The sequence below is a fragment of the Pelobates fuscus genome, chromosome 7 (assembly GCF_036172605.1).
Source record: "Pelobates fuscus isolate aPelFus1 chromosome 7, aPelFus1.pri, whole genome shotgun sequence".
NCBI classification, from domain to species: Eukaryota; Metazoa; Chordata; class Amphibia; order Anura; family Pelobatidae; genus Pelobates; species Pelobates fuscus.
In genome coordinates, this window is record NC_086323.1 from 118,706,411 (window position 1) to 118,720,733 (window position 14,323).

Genomic DNA, 14,323 nt, shown 5'->3' on the forward strand with positions numbered 1-14,323 from the left:
ATTTAGGACTCTTAAATATTCTTTTTAAAATACATTAGAAATTTTTATGGATGTGATCTAACTGCCTTGAAAGGTCATATTTCTACTCAAAAGAAATCATTCAAGTTTTTTGTTGTTGCTATATTTAACATTTTATGAGGTTAACCCCTTAAGGACCAAACTTCTGGAATAAAAGGGAATCATGACATGTCACACATGTCATGTGTCCTTAAGGGGTTAAACACCTAATAATATTTTATTCAAAGAATGTTATTTATATGTTCCCATGATCACATGATTTGTGGCATGATGAAAAATTTACGTAAAGCTTACACAGTTGTATTGATGCATGTATTGATGCATTAGTTCAAGGTTGAACCTAGTTTACTATGTAGATTACTATGTAACTATGTTATTAAAGAATGCAATATTAATACTATGCACTGTTTCAGCACATTAAAGGGACACTCCAGGCACCCAGACCACTTCTGCCCATTGGAGTGGTCTGGGTGCCAACTCCCACTACTCTTAACCCTGCAAGTGTAATTATTGCAGTTTTTTTTATAAACTGCAATAATTACATTGCAGGGTTAACTCCACCTCTAGGGATTAATAGACAGCCACTAGAGGGAACTTCCTGACTCATAGCACAGATAGCTGTGAGGACCTCCAGCGTCACTCAATTCCCCATAGGAAAGCTTTGAAAATCCTTTTCAATGCTTTCCTATGGGGAGACCTAATGCGCATTAGGTCTCCCTGGCCGGTGGGCGGGATCAGTCTCGCCCACTGGCCGACGGAGTCTGTAGGAGGAGCGGCGCGGAGGAGGAGGCAGTGACGAGGGACATCGTCGCTGCCTCAGGTAAGTGACTGAAGGGGTTTTCACCCCTTCAGCAACTGGGGATTGGGGGTGGGAGGGAGAGGGACCCTCCAGTGCCAGGAAAACTGATTGTTTTCCTGGCACTGGAGTTTTCCTTTAAGCTAACCATTACCAATAAAATCCCAAGTTTTCAATTTTATTAACTTATTTAGAGTTAATCCAAATTTATGTAGGAAATTTATGTGATCTTTATTATTATTATTATTATTTTTATTATTATTTAGAAAGCACCAACTAATCCCGCAGCGCTGCACAACGGGTGAGACTAACAGACACATATTTGTAATCAGAAGGGTTAAATGCACAGAGGGATTGGGGTAAAGTGACACAAACTGTAAGAAAATGTATGCGGCTCTGTTGTTGGCACAAGTCTCTGCAGATGATCTTGACTTATAAACACAAAGTCAAATGATATGCTTAATACCATGTTGTGTTTCTGAGAAAAAGAACCAAAAATGGATGAGCAACTAGAGCTGCTCAAGCTATGGTAAGTCAATGGCTCAGAATTGTTGGATCATAAATATTGTTAGTGACACAATATGCATGTAGATCAACTGGGGTCTGGTGTGACCAACAAACTGTTCAACTGGAAGTGAATAGGATAAAAATAGCGTCACCTTTTCAGCAATCAAAGTAATCAAATACAACAAAACTTGCCAGGTATGCTTACCCAATAAAAGCTTTGGTTCTCATTCATTTAAAAGTAAGCTGAGTGTAGACCACCATCATGCCACCATTCAGGAATTTTTCGAGGTGGCCCTACCAGCATGAAACTTGTTAGTGCTGTGTAGCTTATTCAAAACATCATTACTTGTAAATGCATGTTGAATATCCATGAGTAGTTTTTAAAGTTTACCACTACCTGCTGGCACCTGGCCCCTTCAAGGTTACACGCAATGAATAAAGATTTTTTTCGGATAGATACTGGGGGGGGGGGCTGTGGTGACCCTGGGACACTGTCTCACATATGGTGGCACTGTGAGAAAATCCTTAATTAAAATGATAGATCCATCCATTGTCACATTCATACCAGACTTGGGATTGTTTAAGAGATTCCCCGATGCAACCAATAGAATAGAGAAGATCATGATAGGCCACAGCCTTGTTGCAATCATACTCTGCTATTGGAAGTCACCAACCGTTCCATCCATAAACGATGTGCTTCTTTTGGTATTGGAAAACCAAATATATGAATTGGTGTTGAGGCAACCATCCCCTAACAATGCTATATTACGGTTTCACTGAAACACTTGGGAGGATGATATAATGAAAAAATATTGGATATAATTAATCCCTTAATTAATAATGTCCCTTCTTGTTACCCCATATTATAACTGTTAAGTTGCTGTTTTATTCCAATATTGTATTGTTCTATAAAAAACGGTCAATAAAATTATTTTGAACAGATATTTATTAAATATATATGTAAATATATAAATATAGATTTTTTTTGTGCTTCTCTTGTTATTCCCTCTATTGTTCACTTCTCACTTGATTTAAAAAATAAAATCAATATTTAGTGACAAAAAACAAAATAGTGTACTACTATACTGTTACGTTAAGGAGAAGCGAACAGTAGCCACAATAAGCCATACCAGAATTACAAATAGTCTAAATAGGTTGGTTGTCTGAATTTTAAAGATGCATTATTTTTATATTGCTCTGTGCTGCACTAGATTGTATCCCTTACTTTCTCGTTTTTAGGGAGTATCAAGTCAGAGACACATTAGACACATTAAATAACAGGTTTCTTCTTTGCATGAAAGTATATCTCTGAAGAAATTGTTTAATCAGTGGCTATTAACTCCCTTTAGTCATCCCATCACAATGCCTTACCCCGAAATGCAATCAATGAGTACCCCTACTTACGAGGTGATGAGGGCAGAGGCAAGAGGAGCAGCAGAGTCATACATAATTAATCGGTCCCTGCAATCAGGACGAGTCCACTTGAGCCAAACCTTCAGTAGATGGCCTGGTGGACCCTGTAGATGCCACGTACAGGTTGTATAGAGATAATCAGGGCCTTTCAAATGAATTTCCTGTCCAGCATGTACATACGTATACCTATAGCAACCTAAAAGGGAGAGAAGAAATGTTAATGTTATACTTACATGTAATAAAACAAATTACGTGTTTATTTATTTTTTTAATGAATCAAAAGTAGATAATTTTTTTTAGAATTAATGCATTTAATTATTACTCATGCACCTCTTAACATTTGAATATTTGAAGCATAATTACAATAATTCTCACATATTTTTGTATATTTTATTTTCATGCCAGGCCTATTAGGTCATGCAGATATTCCTTACATACTGAAATGAAATGAGAGCACAGATATTGATATAGAACTAGAGATAATTAATTAAAGCCAGAAACTAATTGAAGAGTAAAAAAAAGCACAAAGGATGAAACTTCAAGTTTAGAACAGAAAGGATGGTGTGTGTGTACTGAATCTTCAACATGACGGCATAAACTGGTTACCTTATGAAGTGAGACTGCAAGGACATGGTCAGTGGGCATGCGTTTTGGCACAGGAAAGACACTTTGCTCACCATAACAACTTGATCTCAATGAAGTTGTTATGGTGCTAGTAGTGCTCCTTTAATATGAACGTAGGAAGTAACTTGCCCATATACTTACTTCTAATTCCATATGCTTAGATATTAATGCAACCACTGCCTGACACTGGGTGAGACACCTTGCCAGCTAATATTTGTATTTCTTTTCACTACCGCCTAACTATGGAAAACCAAACTTTTAATTGACATTTTCATCTAATTTACCTTTAAAAATAAGAAATTCTCCAATGGAAATATAATTTTGAAATGTACATTTCATAAAGAAAATACAATTCTGTGGAGCCAATGATTTTTTTGGGGACATTTTACATGAAACATCATTGATGACAACATCTTGACATCGTGCTTGGACATTCATTAGTAAATCTTGATCTTGATAGGTGTTGATAAAAATCAATGTTTAGAACTGAAACTATGATCAAACATTGCAATGACATTTGCCTGCTTTTTGTTTGCTTCTTAGTTTTTTTGCTGATTAAGCAGAAAACGTGTTCCAAAAAAAAAAAAAAAGAAACAAAATACAGACCTGTAATAAAGTTGCAAAAAAAAATTAAGTTGCAAAACAAGATCTTTTTCAACTCGGCCACTTTGGTCTAAATTTTGAAAATGTGTTTGTTTGTTTGCAAATCCAACAACTCACTGTATAGTGAAAAGATTACCTGTTTTTTTTTTTATTGTGAAGTGGGGAAGAGAAGGAAATTAAGTTCGAAAACTCTGATGTTGACTCAGTAGTAAATTAATTTTATAGGAAGAGTTGTGAATTAGTAAAATTGGCTCCCAGGGGAGCCTGCTATATAATGAGATTGTAAAAATGTGTCTGTTTCATGTTAAGAGACTGAAAAAATGTTTGACGGTTCTTGAAATACTCACATTGACTGTATTTTACTGGAATTCCAACTCAGTGAAAAGATATCGTAAGATAAAGTCACAAGACAAATTAGAGACTACTTTGCCTTAGACAGTTCTTCTATGCTTGACCAAAAGACCAAATGCTGAGCTACCACCATCAAGCTTTGTCAATCCTCTCCAGCTACCACTAATGATGACTGTGAGGAAAAAGGCATTGTCTACAGAGGGATGCTTCTTGTACTCTTGTGCTTGAGCCTGAGTACAGAACTGATATTGGCTCCAGGAAGATGAAGCCCCAGGTGCCGAAGAGGATCTTTGGGATGTAGATGGCGACTGCCAAGGGCTAGCTCCAGGTACGTAAAACTTACCTTAGCCTGCACCTCCAGGCCGTTACACATCATGCAGTGATATCATAATTGAGAGTATTTGCAAAATGTGAAAAGACATCAGAGGGTGACAGAGCGGATTTAACTAAAAAAGACAGTTTAGTGGATAAAGTAAATAATGTGTGAGTTTTTTTTTTAAGCCTGCGTCATTATTGTTTAAATATATAGATGAATATAAAATGAAAAGGAAATGAAAGAGAAGAGAATTAAAACCACACTACCCTACCAATAGCAGAAGAGTGCAGCTGCCGGTCCTGCCACTTGGCTTCTGAAAACATAATGTAACATAAATTAAAATAAAAAGGTAAAATTCTGAAATACGTAGGTGGTTAACCTCTTCCTCTAAACTCATGTATACATGGGCTTGGTCTGCTAAACAACACAAGTATATCAATTAAATAAAGCCCACATTATTTTCCTTTTTCTTCAGTCCAGTTTTAACCTGGCTGGGAAACCCATTCCTCCACAGAGGCTTCAATCTGTCCATGTGCAATGCACAAAAGGGATTGTAAATGTTTTCTTTTCATACCCATACGGATTGTACGGATTGGCACAAAGGTTCTGTAGATAGCAAGACACTATTTGGTAGCCACTGATGTTGGATGAAATCCGCAAGAACCTTTGCAGGGCTGGTACGCAGACCTGCAATGCCCTATATAGTACAGATGCCTGTTTAAACCATGAAGTTGTATTTACTGTATGTTGGAATTAATATTTTTGTTGACTAACAGGGTTATTCGCTAAAGTCTGAATGGCCCTGTACTGCATGCGGCTCTGGTGCTGTACGGGGACATTCGGACTCCAAAATCCAAAAGTTGTTAACACTATTTAATAATATGCAAATTTTGCATTTGTACTGGATGCTGCTGGATGACTGATATCCAGATTGTTCAAATCTGGGTTTGGATGCCAACAAGCAAATAATTATGAGGCCCTCGGTGCTACAAGGGTGAACCCTTCCCAGTTGCCAAATTAAAAAGATAAAATAAAAAATAAACACTATTGGGGTCATATTGAACCCCACATTACTTTAAAAGAAGTTTTAAACCTCCTTTATGCCTCCACCCACTATGCCACAGGTGGAGGAATATCTACAAAACAATGATCAGCCAGTGGCAGATCACCATAAATATAAATAAGTGACTGGTCCCCATCCCATAGCCCCCACTCTGTACTCCCACCAGTGAGACTTTACATTAAATGATGGGGAGGATGGAGAGAGGTCTTCTTTTCTTCAGCAAAAACCCCACTACATTCTGACAAGACTTTAGAAGAAGAGACCTCTGAAGGTCAGTATATATTTTTTTTCTTAGATGTATTAGATTTATTGTACCTCCCCTTTTAGATGGTGGAGAAAAAAGGGCAATTTTTTTTTATCTAGAGGGGTGGGTATGGGCACCGTGATTAATAGCCACCAAGTGGGAGGGTTGCCCTATATTTGGCAGGGGGTGGACAATGGCATGCCCACCCCGTCTATCACCTTTAATACCCAAACCATAATGGCTGCAAAAACATAACAAACAGGGATATAATTTCTAATTAGCATTAGCTGTTGCCGTTGATTATTAAAGAAACACTGTAGGCACTTAAACAACTTCACCTTAATATTGGTGCTTTGTACGTGTTCTGATTCCTTTACTTTGTACTGGATTTGGATGCGCAAAAGCCCTAATTTAAACCTGACACTGAACACTTACGTCCATATGAGATTGATTTAGTAGAATTGTCTGAATTACTTCTGGAATTAGTATTGGTAAATATAAGAATAGCCATTCTGTTTAGAATATGGCCAATTTCATTGAATGTTGTGCATTCGGACAAAATCCTGTGTCTAGTGAAAATCCCTGATAATTTAAATTGCTTAGGTATCCATGAACTGCAGCTTATACATTAAATGCATAACCTGTTTCAAATAAATCCCAAATGAAAGGTTTAAGAAAAGGTTACAAAACAAGCATTAAACTTTTACCAGTAACATAAAGGCAAAATTTTACAAACATTCTAACTGACCTTAAGAAAATGTATTATATTTAAAAATTATATTATAACAACGAGCATGTTCCTTTAAATTACATTTCCCTGCCTGCACCATTAAAATATCTTACAGCTGTAAAGAGTGATTGAAGTATGCAGTGACCACATAATTACCATGCTGTGGCAAAGTCAACACAAGCTAATTAGTAACCACAGCTGAGCACAATCCCAGCTGATAAAGGGGATTCATTCCACCCCCTGATAACAGGTGATATTCAGAGTGCTGTTTCCTGTTTTTTCACCTTTGTGTTCTCTGACCCACCTCCTTACACAATACAAAATCCCCTGTTGTCCTAATAATACAGTTTACATACATATATTCCTGTTACAGAAATGCTCTGATTACATTTACATTAACCTGCTACATGATGGATTAAACCTTCAGACAACCCCTGTTAAGAGTTCCTAGATACTCTGTGTTTTCCTCAACACATATAATTTCTTCACTGCGTTGAACCGCCATAAAAAAGTAATGGCCAGCAGTATGTATAATAAATAAACTGTTGGAGATAAAATAAGTTGGAATTTTAACTTGATGAGTTAAAGGGACACTGATGAGTTATAGGGTTCACACATATCACTTATACATAATGATGCATGCTGTGCACCACAGGAAAAGTGCTGCCCTGTTCCATGTTAAAGGGACACTATAGTCACCTGAACAACTTCAGCTTAATAAGGTTGTTCAGGTGAGTGCTACAGCTCCTTGCAGCCTTTTTCTTGTAAAAACTGTATTTTCTGAGAAAATGCAGTGTTAACATGGAAGCTTGGAACACCTCTTGTTGCAGTCAGACGGCCACCAGAGGGACTTCCGAGTTCAGAGGCCCTAAAAAGGCCTCTCGTCTGATGCATTCTGGGTGAATACTTCAGACGGGCTATCAGCACACAAAGCACTGTGAACGCGCTTTGTGTGCTGAGGCTGTCAGCACTGCTGTGGGCGTGGCTTCAGCTGACAGCTGAACCCGAACCCACAGGGACGCTTTTTGTCCACAATAGTGGTTGAAGGGGGGGGGGGAGACCTCTCCTCCCCCCCCCGGCCCCCACCATTGTGTGGCGGGTGGGGGCCCTAAAATTAAAAATAAGGGGGGGACCTACTGTCCCCCCCCGGCCCCCACCCCTGAGCGGTGGGTGGGGGCCCTTAAATTCACAATAAGGGGGGGGGGGGACCTACTGTCCCCCCCCCCCCCGGCCCTCCCCCTGAGCGGCGGGTGGGGGCCCTAAAATTATCAATAAGGGTGGGACCTATTGCCCCCCGACCCCCACCCCTGAGCGGTGGATGGGGGCCCTAAATACAAAGGTGGGGGGCCCTAGTTAACCCTTCCCCCCCCAAAAAAAATGATCTCCCTACCTACCCCCCTCACCCTAAAAATAATGAGGGGGGGACCTTTAACTAAAAACCTGTAAAAAAAAAATTAGATAAAAACAACTTACCATTCGATGTTTTCTTTCTTCTAAAGTCTTCTTTCTTCAGCCCCCAAAAAGGGCAAATAAAAAGCCATAATAACCGCCGCAATAAAAAAAAAACCCGAGCGCAAAAAAATTAATCCATCTTCACCCATGGAGGGCTCCGCGCAGACTGAGCTCCGCAGGGGGGGGAAGGCTTATAAAGCCTTGCCCCGCCCTGCAATTAGGCTAAGAACACTCTGATTGGTGGGTTTAAGCCAATCAGAGTGCTCTTTGTCATTTTACAAGCATGGGAAAGTTCTTTGGAATTTTCCCACGCTTGTAAAATGACACAGAGCACTGTGATTGGATGGATTTCAAGCCATCCAATCACAGTGCTCTTTGTCATTTTACAAGCGTGGGAAAGTTCTTTGGAATTTTCCCACGCTTGTAAAATGACACAGAGCACTGTGATTGGATGGATTTCAAGCCATCCAATCACAGTGCTCTTTGTCATTTTACAAGCGTGGGAAATTTCTTTGGAATTTTCTCACGCTTGTAAAATGACACAGAGCACTGTGATTGGATGGATTTCAAGCCATCCAATCACAGTGCTCTGTGTCATTTTACAAGCGTGGGAAAGTTCTTTGGAATTTTCCCACGCTTGTAAAATGACACAGAGCACTGTGATTGGATGGATTTCAAGCCATCAAATCACAGTGCTCTGTGTCATTTTACAAGCGTTGGAAAATTCCAAAGAACTTTCCCACGCTTGTAAAATGACAAAGAGCACTGTGATTGGATGGCTTGAAATCCATCCAATCACAGTGCTCTGATATGTTGACTATAGAGTCCCTTTAACGGGAAATTGTTATTGATCATTGAGGAATCCTGCAGAATTGAATTCTACATACTGCAGGACTTTTTATGCATTGCCGTTTATTATTAATAAGGGTCATGTGTCCATGAAATATAGTAGATCTAGCAATGCCGATAGGAACCCTATTCCTGCAGGGTAGTCATATCCTGTCCAAGTGCTATCTGCAACAAATTGGGCCCCACTCTTTAGCCCCTTCCATGACACACTGAGAGCTATGTATATGTGCTCACTTTTAGGCTGTTTATCTGCTGCTATTCCTATCTGTTTATTTGTCTGTTTGCTTATTTGCTCCAAAATAGGCACGCTATAGTAGTTATGGTGCATGGATTGCTCCTTTAAAGGATCACTCCACATCTCAAATGCACTTCAGCTTGCTAAAGTGCTTTATGAGTGAGGAGTACGCTAGAAATCAGCACTTCTACAAATTTGCTAGGGAACACCCCCTGGCTGTCAATTAAACAACCAGAAAGGTTTGCAGACTCCTTCTGAGCATGCGTGCCTCCCCACTCACCAGCATTTCAGCTCCAAGCCTCAGAACAGTTGTGTGTGCGTGCACGAGCCGGGGCACGCACCTGTATATGTACGCACGAGCAGACATGCGAACATGAGCTGTGTGTGCAAGTGCACATGTGCACTAATTTAGAGGCTTCTCGGTGGGAAGCCTCTGATTGGTTAGTTTCCTGTGAAGAGACTGCAAGTCTCTTCCAGGAAAAAAGGGAAGGGCTTGCTAAGGCTGCAGTTCACAAGATATACCCCCAGTGAAAGATATGCTCTTTTAGGATATACCCCCAATGAAAATTCATGCATGTATTCATTGAGGGTATATCTACTAAACAGATATTCCCCTCCCCCCCATGTAGGAAGTGGAGTGCTCCTTTAAGGAATATTCACTAATCATTGAGACCTTTTGGGGTCCTAGCTAGTTGTCAAATATCGATTCATGCTGGCAATTCTTTTAATTAGCACAATAGGGAAAGGTGAGCGGTAAGAATGGTAAAAATGTAAATGTCACAAAATATGTGTATTTTTGCTAACGACCAACTTCAGGAGGTGTAATAAAATGTTGATGGAAAATCTATATCACCGCTGACGCTGCTCTTATACTCTGAGAGCATGAAGCTTATAATCAGGGCCGGCGCTACCATTAAGGCGAATTAGGCCTCTGGGGGGCACCCACTGGGAGGTTTCCTGGTGGGCTGCCCTGCTGCTGCCTGGGGCTGGTGTGCTGGGCGAGCAGCTTCTTAGCCACCCCCCCATTCAGCTGCTTGCCTGCTCGGGAGAGGGGTATGCTGTAACCCCAGCACCTGAGCAGAGCTCTGTGCTTCCTGCAGGCATGACTTAATATCCCAGCTGCCCCCTGCCTGTGAACACCGGAAGCACTCTGAGGGGAACAGGCTCACAGTGCACGGCTCTCCTGCTCCCCCCACCAGGAACAGCACCAGCTACCTGCAGGCTAGACCCCTCTGCTCCATTCACAGCACTTATGAATGATCCATCTGAAGGTAAGTGGAACTGATTATGTGTATGATGGTAAATTGGTTTGTGTGTTTGTGTGTGTAAATAAAGTGTGACTATATGTAAAGTGGTGTGAGTTTGTGCTTGAGTTACAGTGTGAATGTCACTGAGAGTGTCTGTGTGTAAGTGAAACTGTGTGTGCATGCCAGTGACAGTGTGTGTGTGTGTGTGTGTGTGTGTGATACTGTGTGTTAGTGACTGTGTAAATGACATTGTGTATGTCAGTGAATGTGCAAGTAACACTGTATGTCAGTGAGAGTGTGTGTTAGTGAAAGTGTGTGAGTGACACTGTGTATGTCAGTATGTGTGTTAGTGAAAGTGTGTAACTGGCACTGTATGTCAGTGAGTGTGTAAGCGACACTGTGTATGTCAGTGAGAGTGTGTGTTAGTGAGAATGTGTATGTGACATTGCATGTCAGTGAAAGTGTGTTAGTGAAAATGTGTATGTATGTCAGAGTGTGTGAGTGATCATGTAATTAGATATGTATATATTAAATTATATTTAAAATATATATTAATAGAATTCTATATTAAACCGAAAAAATGTTTGTAGTAACATAAATTAAATCTCAATATTATTACAAATTAAACAGCACCAAATGCATTGATAAAGAGTGTGTGGATATATTTATTAGGCAGTATGTGTCTATTGATGTATGTATTAGGCAGTACGTGTGTATTGATCTATGCATTCGGCAGTATGAGTGTATGAATGTATTTATTAGGCGGTGTGTATGTGTGAGGATTTATGTAATGTGCATATGGTTGATTGTATGTAATAGGCAGTCTGTGTGGATCGATGTATTAGGCAGTGTGTTTATATGGATGCATATACTGGATGAGTATTTCTATTAGGCAGTGTGTTCATTGCAATTCAGAATTTAGTGAATAAACATGTGAGAGAATGTAGTTGCCTTCATGAGGGGGCGGCAAAATGGATTGCTGCCTAGGGCGGCAAGAATCCTTGCACCGGCCCTGCTTATAATGTTTAATCAATCACTTGAGAAGAATTTCTACAAGAGGTTTCAAATCTCTTTGTTGAAATTTCAAGAACGAGAACAACAAGGTTTTTACTCTACAGTTTTTTTCCTTTAGAAAACCTTTTATTGTGTTCTAGGCAGGCACTCAGAACACAATTAATTATTGTAATTCTGCAACATCGGGAGGGCAAGAGTTTGTAGAACCCAGAGTAAGAGGAATGAAAACGATATCATAAAATCTGAAGGAATCAGGCATTCAGAGAGAATAGAGAAACCCTGTGGGTAGTTTGTATGAATGGTTTTAAACAGTTCAGTCACTTTGCCAGATACATACTGATTTTCTCAGAGGGAATTGACATTATTATCAGGGCACTTTGTCTCCAAATAAACATCAAGCAACGGGCATTATCTTTGCAGCTGATTTTTTTAAAAAGCTCTGTGTATGGATAGCTATCTTAAAGGAACACTCCGGGCACCATAACAACTTTATAGGAATGAGGAACACTTGGTGCCAGCTTACCTGAATTGGTTAAACCATTAACGAATGGTTTAACCATAAAGTGTCCAATCTGGCACCTGATAGCACTGGACAGCTATTTCCTGCTGCAGCCCAAGGCTTGAATCAGGAATCCTTGACCGGACGACGCTGACAGGCTGAGAGCCTCAGCTGACAATCTCAGTCAGTAGCTTTACATTCACAAAATGGCTTGAGAAATGTACTCTCAGCCTATCAGCAGCTCCCAGTCTGTGAATTCCTGATTGATTTTGATGATGTTATTATGGTGCCCGGAGTGTCCCTTTAACCCCTTAAGGACACATGACGTGTGTGACACGTCATTATTCCATTTTATTCCAGAAGTTTGGTCCTTAAGGGGTTAACCATGTTTTAAACTCAAATGGAATTTTTTTCTATATATTTTTAAACAATTTAGTAGATATACCCCCAGTGAAAATGCATGCATTTATTGCGGTGTTATTTTCATTTGGGACATATCTAAAAACTTGCAAAACTTACAAAAAGCTTGCAAAACTGCAGATCTGCTGTTTGCAGCCTTTGCAAATCCTTCCCCTTCTCCCTAGTACAGACTTATTGTGGCTGTCCAATCACAGACTACCCTAATGCAGCTCAATGAGAAGTTTTTGCAAGGAATGTGCTCTGCGTATTGCCTGCCTCTTAAGTTTAGCTCCACTGAGCTAACCAAACCAGGAAGTAACAGGACCCGATTGACAGCCAGGGAGGTGTAACCAGCTTAATTTATAAAATGTCCAAATTATATTTAAATTTGCACTTTTTGTAACATGAAAAAAGAGGGCAAACTCTTCACATATAAAGCACTTCCTTAGCACATGAAGCTAAGATTATTTAAGTCTTTGGAGTTTTCATTTAAACATAATGATACATGAAAATCTTTAATACAATGAAAATTAAGGAAATAAAAAGACCAGGAACTCTTTCTTGCTGAGGCAGAGGAATTCAGACCATCAGCATGATAATCAGCTCCAGAAGCAATGGGACATGTCTAGGAGAGTAATCAGGAAGACATGCCTTCATTTTGCTCCCACACATGCTGAATTATAGGGATGTACATGGGCAAAAAATTCGGTTCGGCACTTCTGAAATTCGGGACTTTGGCAATTTAGGGCTTTGGCAATTCGGTTCGGTTCAGCACTTCCAAAATTTGGAACTTCAGCATTTCGGCACTTCGGGACTTCACATTCCAAGAACTGCCAATCACATTCCAAGAACTGCCAACATAGCTGATCTGGAGAAGGTTTTCCAATTCTACCATATTGGACTAAAATTTGAAAATCCCTTCCCAATTCTCCACAATTTCCATTTATCTAAATACATTTCCCATATTCTTGTATACTCCTTTTGATCTGTAGTGAATTCCTGTAGTAAGAAGTAAGCGATCGAAAGCAAGCTTATCCAAAAAGTAAGAATTTCATATGAATTTCAAATGTAAGATCACATTAGCCATACTGGAACCTTTCTCTAACTTATCTATGCTTCCAGTTAAACTATCTTGGCCTTAAATTTGAAATTCACGTTGAATTCTCACTTTAGTAAATAGCCCTGACTGTTTTATTTTTATTTTTATGAGAATCCGTGTGTAAATGAACATAATATGTTAAGAAATCTTGAAAGCTGTTTGGTACACGAAGTATTTTGAAATACCCTACAACTACATTTAGTACATACATTGCACAATATGTACAATATCACATTCCCAGTTTGTGTCACAAACATCGAAGACCTATTAATGAACAAGTAAACCTTTTTTGTTTCTGCAAATATCCTTTGTACTCACCCTGTATATCAAATGAGTTTGGGTCCACATGATATTGGTCAAATATGTAGGTCCCTTCAATGCTAGTCTTGGCTTTCATGACACTCAAGATTGCTGCCTTCACAGAGTTCATGGTCACATACGGACTGTGAGTGTCTGGAACTTCTAGGCTCAGCCAGAAGTAAACAATCAAGCTACCTTCTCTGAAAAAAATGTACAAAAAAGGTTTGAACATAATTAAAACATTAGTGTCACTATGCAAAAGAAAGGAACAAGACAGGTTTCTATTGCATGGGCCAATGACTTGAAATCACATAAAAACTCTCAAGTATAGAAACATTGTATAACATCACCAGAGAGAAAAACGAATGCATTGTGTAAGACATTCAAGATAGCATTGATCAGTAACATAACTATGTCAATTACTACAGATAATGTATGATTTAATGGAAGCTGGGGGTCTTATTTTTGGGCATTTTCTGGTCATTCTTCTTTATGGGTATTTACTTATCCACATCAACATGTTTTTGTCTCTGTATTGAGTTTTTGGTTGCATCCAAAGATGCC

At 39.4% G+C, this 14,323-nt stretch overlaps 1 protein-coding gene across 2 annotated transcripts in view; it reads right to left on the bottom strand.

The window, feature by feature from the left end:
- TMPRSS6 (transmembrane serine protease 6) overlaps window positions 1–14,323 on the bottom strand; it is a 126,869-nt gene that overhangs the window by 67,015 nt on the left and 45,531 nt on the right. Inside the window, exons 5-7 of one of the 2 annotated variants that reach the window (XM_063426507.1) lie at window positions 13,778–13,959; window positions 4,900–4,941; window positions 2,726–2,930 (exon numbers count right to left, since the gene is read on the bottom strand). In XM_063426507.1, coding sequence (XP_063282577.1) covers window positions 2,726–2,930; window positions 4,900–4,941; window positions 13,778–13,959 — 429 coding nt within the window. The remainder of the gene's footprint in view (window positions 1–2,725; window positions 2,931–4,899; window positions 4,942–13,777; window positions 13,960–14,323) is intronic. The other variant, XM_063426508.1, reaches the window with a different exon arrangement.